Source organism: Haliotis rubra, unplaced genomic scaffold (assembly GCF_003918875.1).
Source record: "Haliotis rubra isolate DU_JTF1 unplaced genomic scaffold, ASM391887v1 Scf28, whole genome shotgun sequence".
In the NCBI taxonomy this organism is placed as follows: domain Eukaryota; kingdom Metazoa; phylum Mollusca; class Gastropoda; order Lepetellida; family Haliotidae; genus Haliotis; species Haliotis rubra.
Window position 1 is genome coordinate 403,156 of NW_025766891.1, and position 9,552 is coordinate 412,707.

Sequence of the window (9,552 nt, forward strand, 5' to 3'; positions counted from 1 at the left end):
ATATAATATATATATATATATGTGTGTGTGTGTGTGCGTGCGTGCGTGCGTGCGCGCGCGCTTGTGTTTAATCAATCATCATGCATATTATCTCGTTATGCATGTATACAGATTCACATAATAAATAACTGACAACACACTTCGTCTTATTTACAGGTTGTTTAAAACTGAAATAATACAAAACAATTTTTTACAGGTAATTATTGAATTCGGCATGCCGGAAGCGTCTTTTTGTACCAATTTACAGACCACATTTAAACAGCGCACAAACCTATAGATAAGCTAAATGTATTGACGAATAATGGCAGGCAATGATGGTGTTTCAGTCCTAAAAGTAACAAAAGACATATTTCTATGAATCATCATAACAAATTTCTCTGCAGTTTAATTGGTTAAAATACCTTGGTGCAACAAAAGCAAATAAAAAATTTCAGCAGCTATACATTTATAGCGAGGACTAAAAGAATAATTATGACAATGGGTAAAGCAGAACTTGAATATTAAAACACAGTTTCTATTTAGATGGGTTCAATACCATTTGCTAACCAGCTTACCCCTGTTAGGAGACTCACTGACAACACAACTGCTATTTCGCCCTAACTAGAATAAATTAAGGTATTTACAAACCTTGCCCTTTGGCTGACCACACGAATTAGCCATGGCACACATGGTGTCTTGAATCCAAACTAAACTAGAACATATATATTCTTTTGTGAAAACCAATAAATAAACAGTTTAAATCTTCAAACGCACAACTCGATAACCTGAACATGTCAACAATAACAGAGTGGGATAGTCCTCACGAAGTGTAAAAAATATAATCTAATACCAGTTCTCGTTATGAGAACCATGGAATTGTCTTGTATTACTGAAAATACCTTTCACCAGTGATCTGAATAGTTCAGTTCTTCAATAGTCCTCGCGTTCATACCAGCAGCCAGGATTTAAACTCTAGCATAGGATCCTGACATCTGAGGCTTCATCAACTCTGATGCCTGTTGTGCCATCCAGGAAATTATGGAACACTGCGTTCTTGATACAGATGTAGTTGCCGGGCGTGAGCTGCCCCCAGGAGAAGAAAGGGTAGGGGCTGTCGAAGTCCACGTAGAACATCACAAACGTCTCATCCCCGTTCACGTCCTGAAACAGAGATATAGCATGAACTTGCTAATAATTATCTCCCCTTGAGTGGAATAAACGCCCAGTGGGAGGTGAGGTGAGGTGAAATTGGGTTTTACGTCGTGCTTGAGATTGTTTCGCTCAAATGACGACGTGCATGCGTGTGTATGTGTATGTGCGGCTGCTTGTACTAGCCCAGACTTAAGCTGGTTTTATAGTGCTAGCCCATGCCGCAGTGAAGCATGAATAACCCACTCAGACACAGTATACTGACTCCGAGCCGACCAGTTCTTGTTGTACCCATTAATGCCGAGCGCCAGGCAGGGACCAACAAGTACCATATTTTAACGTCTTTTGGTATGACGCGGTCGGGGATCGAACCCGCGACCTTCCGCTCTCCGGGCGGACGCTCTAACCACTACACCACGGAGGCGGTCCCCAGTGGGAAGGCGGCTAGAAATATTCTGTGTGGTTCCAAAGACGTATATACGTATATACGTCTTTGGTTGATCTAATTCATTCAGCCAACGCGGCTTCCACAAAGATGATTAATCGTTGCTTAACGCCGCACCCAACAATATTCCAGCTATATGGCGGTCTTCCAGGACGAAGACACAGTGGATGGATGGGTTAAGATCGCTGACTTTATGTGCTGGCGATTAGATGCCTGACTCGGGGAGTAAGGGCTCGAATTCCGGATAGGATTCGATCTAACAAAAGTACTTGAATCGGTACTGTACAGAGAAAGTGTAATGACAAACATAACATGTGATATACTTGACCACTCTCTAAATGTCATAGCGTATTTATAGATTACTGCAGTTTCAGTTTATGAAAATGACGAAAGTCTGTAAGCTCTTTTTCATTATATTTTATAAAGACAATTTAAGAACTTTATTCTTTTCTGTAAAATATGTTCGCTTTTGAGAGAATGTTCGAATTCAAAGTCTAACATTCACAAACAGCATCTCGCTGGATAATCAGTTCGATTGTGTGGACCATGCTGTAAGACATATTGTGCAATATACATAGCATGACCACTATGCACAAGGTCATATACTAAGACCGTACGCACCTGTATAATTAAAGAACGTACCTTTATGTAGATGGCATGCCTGGCCTGGTACGGATGTAAGCCACTGATATTAGCCAACAGTACCTTGTTCCGAGTAACTGGTGTCATCCATAAAAACTCTCTTGGTAGGTCACACAGGGAGTCTATAATGTCATAGCCCAGGAACTTTGTTTCAGCTATACGCCTAGCCTCTGACCAGTCAAGGGATTATACGGTCGTGGTCTCCACGAGAAGTTTTATGTACGTGTTGAAAACCTATCATTGCAAAATTACAGGGGGTTCTTAATTAGGTTCTTGGTGTATAGTATGTCCGTTGAGTAACATTATGTGTTGTGATATAATAACCTATTGTGTGTGTCGTAGATCTACAGGCAAACACTGCATTAGTCTTGACTTCCTGGTTTGCTGGGGCTGTATATTCAACTCCTCCTGGTGAGTGAGTGAGTTTAGTTTTACGTCGCCTTTATCAATATTCCAGCAATATCAAGTCGGGGGATACACATTGTACCAACGTTGGGAATCGAACCTGCCGCCCCCAATTCCTCAGGGTGTTTACTGGGGAATTGGTCTTTAGTTAACCATGCTTGTCGTAAGAGGCGACTAACGGGATCGGGTGGTCACGCTCGCAGACTTGGTTGACACATGTCATCGTATCCCAGTTGCATAGATCGATGCTCATGCTGTTGATCACTGGATAATCTGACTTGATCATTTACAGACCGCCGACATATAGCCGGAATATTCGTGAGTGCGGCGTTAAACAACCAATCAATGTATTGTATGACTGTAAACCACGTGATTCTGTCAATCAGAACAGGTCGTTTGTTCTTATTTCCCATGTTACAGTTACTGACCCGCCCCTGCCGAAGGTGGACATACAACTTATTGTCGCGACACACTAAGGGTTAACAAACGTCACACATTGGTCACAGTATCCTCACCGGTACATATCCCGTGATCTGGCAACGCCGACGACAGCCGTGCTGGTGGAGCAGGCAACATCTCGGCGTTAAACAACTAATCATCACGGGTAATGATTGATATTTAAAGTGACAGGTTGATCACTGATTTCCCTGCATGTGTAATAACGAAACAGAGTTATATCAAGGAATTCCGTCCACCCGTCCTTCCGAGGACATTCTTGTGTCATCTATAACTGGAGAACTGCTGTCTATATGCCTTTCGAACTCTCTGAACACTTCCTATAGAAATAGGAAAGATGAGTTATTTGGATTTTCTGAAAAATTATTTTTTATTTAGAATTTGTACTTCAACATTTATGCGACCCATATCTTGAAAAGTACTGCATGGATTATTTTTTCACATTTAGAGAACAGTTCTCTTAGTAGTAGAAAAGGCGCACTGTTTGAGTTTGATATGTCTATTTCCTAAAAGGTTGCTGTTTTTTTCTCAGTATTTGTACTTATACGGGGGGGACTCTGGTGTGATTACCTGACATTTCGGTCTTTATGAGTGGTGTATTCCAGAAGCATGCTGTTTCACAGATCATGATATAATTACCATCGCTTTTGACATATATACTGAAATAGTTCACTTTTTTGAAGGGGCGGTGAGGTAGCCTTGTGGTTAAAGCGTCCACTCGTTAAGTCAAAGACCCGGGTTCGATTCCTCACATGGGTACAAAGCGTGAAGCCCATTTCCGGTGTCCCCCGCCGTGATATTAAACCATACTCACTCACCCATTTCTCACGAACATTACCATTTAGTCCTTAAATTTGAAATGAACACATCAATGACAGCCTACTCAACGAGTGAGAGTGAACACTAACCCTCTTGTCCGATAAAAAGGGTAGCCCTCATCAGCCATTTTATATATATATATATATATATATATATGTGTGTGTGTGAGTGTGTGATAGAGAGTGTGTGTGTGTGTGCGTGCGCGCGCGCTTGTGTTTAATCAATCATCATGCATATTATCTCGCTATGCATGTATACAGATTCACATAATAAATAACTGACAACACACTTCGTTTTATTTACAGGTTGTTGAAAACTGAAATAATACAAAACAATTTTTAGCGCAGCGATGTTTTACAGGTAATTATTGAATTCGGCATGCCGGAAGCGTCTTTTTGTACCATTTTACAGACCACATTTAAACAGCGCACAAACCTATAGATAAGCTAAATGTATTGACGGATAATGGCAGGCAATGATGGTGTTTCAGTCCTAAAAGTAACAAAAGACATATTTCTATAAATCATCATAACAAATTTCTCTGCAGTTTAATTGGTTCAAATACCTTGGTGCAACAAAAGCAAATAAAAAATTTCAGCAGCTATACATTTATAGCGAGGACTAAAAGAATAATTATGACAATGGGTAAAGCAGAACTTGAATATTAAAACACAGTTTCTATTTAGATGGGTTCAATACCATTTGCTAACCAGCTTACCCCTGTTAGGAGACTCACTGACAACACAACTGCTATTTCGCCCTAACTAGAATAAATTAAGGTATTTACAAACCTTGCCCTTTGGCTGACCACACGAATTAGCCATGGCACACATGGTGTCTTGAATCCAAACTAAACTAGAACATAATCTTTTGTGAAAATCAATAAATGAACAGTTTAAATCTTCAAACGCACAACTCGATAACCTGAACATGTCAACAATAACAGAGTGGGATAGTCCTCACGAAGTGTAAAAAATATAATCTAATACCAGTTCTCGTTATGAGAACCATGGAATTGTCTTGTATTACTGAAAATACCTTTCACCAGTGATCTGAATAATACAGTTCTTAAATAGTCCTCGCGTTCATACCAGCAGCCAGGATTTAAACTCTAGCATAGGATCCTGACATCTGAGGCTTCATCAACTCTGATGCCTGTTGTGCCATCCAGGAAATTATGGAACACTGCGTTCTTGATACAGATGTAGTTGCCGGGCGTGAGCTGCCCCCAGGAGAAGAAAGGGTAGGGGCTGTCGAAGTCCACGTAGAACATCACAAACGTCTCATCCCCGTTCACGTCCTGAAACAGAGATATAGCATGAACTTGCTAGTAATTATCTCCCCTTGAGTGGAATAAACGCCCAGTGGGAGGTGAGGTGAGGTGAAATTGGGTTTTACGTCGTGCTTGAGATTATTTCTCTCAAATGACGACGTGCATGCGTGTGTATGTGTATGTGCGGCTGCTTGTACTAGCCCAGACTTAAGCTGGTTTTATAGTGCTAGCCCATGCCGCAGTGAAGCATGAATAACCCACTCAGACACAGTATACTGACTCCGAGCCGACCAGTTCTTGTTGTACCCATTAATGCCGAGTGCCAGGCAGGGACCAACAAGTACCATATTTTAACGTCTTTTGGTATGACGCGGTCGGGGATCGAACCCGCGACCTTCCGCTCTCCGGGTGGACGCTCTAACCACTACACCACGGAGGCGGTCCCCAGTGGGAAGGCGGCTAGAAATATTATGTGTGGATCCAAAGACGTATATACGTCTTTGGTGGATCTAATTCATTCAGCCAACGCGGCTTCCACAAAGATGATTAATCGTTGCTTAACGCCGCACCCAACAATATTCCAGCTATATGGCGGTCTTCCAGGACGAAGACACAGTGGATGGATGGGTTAAGATCGCTGACTTTATGTGCTGGCGATTAGATGCCTGACTCGGGGAGTAAGGGCTCGAATTCCGGATAGGATTCGATCTAACAAAAGTACTTGAATCGGAACTGTACAGAGAAAGTGTAATGACAAACATAACATGTGATATACTTGACCACTCTCTAAATGTCATAGCGTATTTATAGATTACTGCAGTTTCAGTTTATGAAAATGACGAAAGTCTGTAAGCTCTTTTTCATTATATTTTATAAAGACAATTTAAGAACTTTATTCTTTTCTGTAAAATATGTTCGCTTTTGAGAGTATGTTCGAATTCAAAGTCTAACATTCACAAACAGCATCTCGCTGGATAATCAGTTCGATTGTGTGGACCATGCTGTAAGACATATTGTGCAATGTAAATAGCATGGCCACTATGCACAAGGTCATATACTAAGACCGAACGTACCTGTATAATTAAAGAACGTACCTTTATGAAGATGGCATGCCTGGCCTGGTACGGGTGTAAGCCACTGATATAAGCCAACAGTACCTTGTTCCGAGTAACTGGTGTCATCCATAAAAACTCTCCTTGTAGGTCACACAGGGAGTCTATAATGTCATAGCCCAGGAACTTTGTTTCAGCTATACGCCTAGCCTCTGACCAGTCCGCACTTGGCCTGGCATTGAATGGGCCCAATCCCATCATATGTGCCAATAGATCAGCAGGCGTCATTCGGGGTCCGCCTGCAGCTTCAGAAGACCGACGAGATTCTTCTTCAGCTTTCTCAAATTCCTTTGTTTTGATGACACCATCAACAGTTATGCAATCATGTTTGTGCTGAGGCCAGTCCTCCTTCTGACATGACTTTGAGCAGTAAAGTACATTCTTGCAACGGGCGCATTTCTTCATTCCATCGCCTCTCTTCTTGCAGCGATGGCACCTTTCAAGCTCTGGATCACCGGAAGTGGTCCTGGCCGCAGCTCCATCTGCCTTTCTATCCTCTGTAGCAGCAGCGGGCTGTTCAGTAGTCTTCTCACGGGGCGGTTTTGTTCCCTTACACCCCCCTGTGGTGATCCTTCGTCCAAGCCTTTTCTGAGGGTTTGGGAGGATTAACTGGCTTGGCCACTTTGGGTTTCCTGTTATTTTCGCACTTTGTTTTGTGTTCTAATTCCCAGTCCTTCGTCTTACATTCTTCTGAGCAATAGGTGACCAGTGTACATCCGGAACAGCGTAAGGGTAAGTCGATATATTTCTGACACCACTCACACACATAGGAGATCTCAGGATTTTCTTCCGTGACATTCGCAGGGTCGCGCTGTTCATCTGCACCGTTGTCTTTTTCTTTTAAGGGTGCTACACATGTACCATTTGTACCAGACGTTCCAGATTGCGAAACCAAAGGCTTGCACTCCTTCTGATGACCATCGAGCCAATCCTTTCTTTGACACGCGGTTGAGCAGTACCTTGTGACCTTGCACCTGGAACATCTTTGATACTGCTCACAGACCTTCTGGCACCAGTTGCAGGCTTTCCTCTCTTGCGGGGCAGATCCACTGATGTCCACAGGACTCTTCCCTCCCTTCGCTTGATTCAAGCCTCCGGAAACAGCACCAGAAGATGACGTTTGTCCTTTGGTAATTGCTGTATCGTGTTCTTGCTGAGAAGTTTCTCTGTTGCTGAAACTTTTCTGAATCCCTTCACACCATGCTTTGTGCCTTTTCCAGTCTTTTCTCTGACATTCCTTGGAGCAGTAAGGAGTTAGATGGCATTTGGAACATGCTTTAAGTTTGGGTGATCTCCTCTCACAAACGCTGCACGCACTGTTAGTTGACATATTGATAGGTTACTCTGAAAAACAGTTCCAATTAAAATTACAAACTGTGCTAGTAAACCAAAAAACTGAAATGCTACATACTTGTTAAATATACATACAAATAATCTTATTAATCATATATATTATATAAATCAGTGTCTCTGTGAAATATTAGGGCCCGTGGGGTAACCTTGTGGTTAAAGTATTCGTTCGTCACGACGAAGACCTGGGTTCGAACCAAAAAATTGGTACAATATGTGAAGCCCATTTCTGGTGTCCCCCACCGTGATATTGCTGGAATATTGCTAAAAGCGGCGTAAAACCAAACTCAGTCAGTCAGTCACTATGAAATATCACGTATTTTGCTTTAGAGCTGATGGATGACACTGATAGAACATCTTGACCATCAGTGAACTATCGACACCAAGCAGCTACCCAGTTAGCCTTATAAAAAACCTGCATTTGGAGAAACAGATAGAACCACAGATGGTTTTGACCTTTCATTGATGTCATCTGCAATAGCTATAAATACCTTAACTCAAACAACGATATCTGTGAACATATACATGTTAGAACAGTTTGTTCGTTCATCTCTTAACGCTGCACTGAGTGAGTGAGTGAGTGAGTCCAGCTATATGGCGGGGGTCTGTAAATAATCGAGTCTGGACCAAACAATAGTGTGAATCACATCATGAGCATTGATCTACGTAATTATGACACGATCACATACATCAACCAAGTGGGCGAGTCTGACCACCCGATTCCGTTAGTCGTCTCTCACACCAAGCACGGATTGCTGAAGACCAATTTCAACCCGGATATCCACGGATCCAATGTAAGAACAGAAATACTTGCTGAGCTACATAATAACTTACCTTTACACACGATTTAGCCACGAAGCAAGGCTTGCACTCACTACATAGCATATAACATGATCAATATATTACTGTGAAGCTGTTAAAACAATTCACCAGTCAGCTAGTAGAACTGGTCGTCACCTTCAACTGCCAGCTCGTTGATATCGTCCTGCTATTTTACCGTTGTAGCCAGGTGTTGCACAATCATTCGAGGAAATGGTAGGTTCTATTTTTATACATGACGCAACATGTCAGTAGATACTGCCAGTATCAAAATACTGCCGACTGCAGATAAAGCCTGCTCATATACGTACCAGCAATATACATACATATTTTTGAGTGTAACCAAAATGTCCGGATAAACGGGGTTCGACTGTATATGACATTCCTGCAAGGGTGCCTTAGTGATAAGACTACCTTAAGTCTATGTTAATGTATGGGAGTTACGGTTACCTTAGTGCTAAGACAGCTTTGTACAACGGTACCCTGGAATGTGATATCTATGCGGTTCTGATTCGCAATGAGGTAACAACTCTTAGTCAAAATATTTAAAATTACACACTGTTATTATTCATTTGGAAGAACTCTTCACATTCTTTGAGTATACGGGACAACATCATTGTCTCGTGTCTTGCTCGCGTTGCTGGAAGGTACATGTAGACTTTTACCGTAAAACGTGGCAAGGCGTTGATTAGGAATTACCTGTTATCGCACCTGGTTTTGTCACCAAAAACAAAGAACTGCCCAGTGTAGCACACAAGGACATAAGAGGCAGATGGGTCTCGGCCCTGCTACTGAGTCTCTGTCATTACGCATGTACAAGGTTCCGCGAAGACATACATTACCTGGAAACACAGACCGTGGTTGAAACGAAAGCGAAAATAGAAAACGGAATTTCCTGATCCGTATGCAAGACCTGTATCTCTGGCTGTGTTGCGCACTGCTCCAGTTAGATCTAAAGATACATTTCGAGGGGCTTGTGCTAATGTATAACTTTGAATGGATTTTAAATACGTTGCTCACAATTAGTAATGTATCTACTTAGGGAATAACCGTACTGGGTTTGACAAATTGGTGATGTATACCGGTGGTTATATAGCCGCATA

General features: G+C 42.1%; 1 protein-coding gene across 1 annotated transcript; it reads right to left on the bottom strand.

Annotated features, from left to right (window-relative positions):
- Nucleotides 1–735: 735 nt before the first annotated feature.
- Nucleotides 736–9,285, bottom strand: LOC124281171. The gene is made up of 6 exons (XM_046717199.1): nt 9,149–9,285; nt 6,837–7,624; nt 6,263–6,805; nt 5,010–5,195; nt 2,216–2,383; nt 736–1,140 (listed from the first exon to the last, which is right to left on the bottom strand). Exons 2-6 carry the CDS (start codon nt 7,608–7,610, stop codon nt 952–954), a joined length of 1,860 nt encoding a protein of 619 aa, XP_046573155.1. The 5' UTR covers nt 7,611–7,624; nt 9,149–9,285; the 3' UTR covers nt 736–951.
- Between the last annotated feature and the right edge of the window lie 267 nt (nt 9,286–9,552).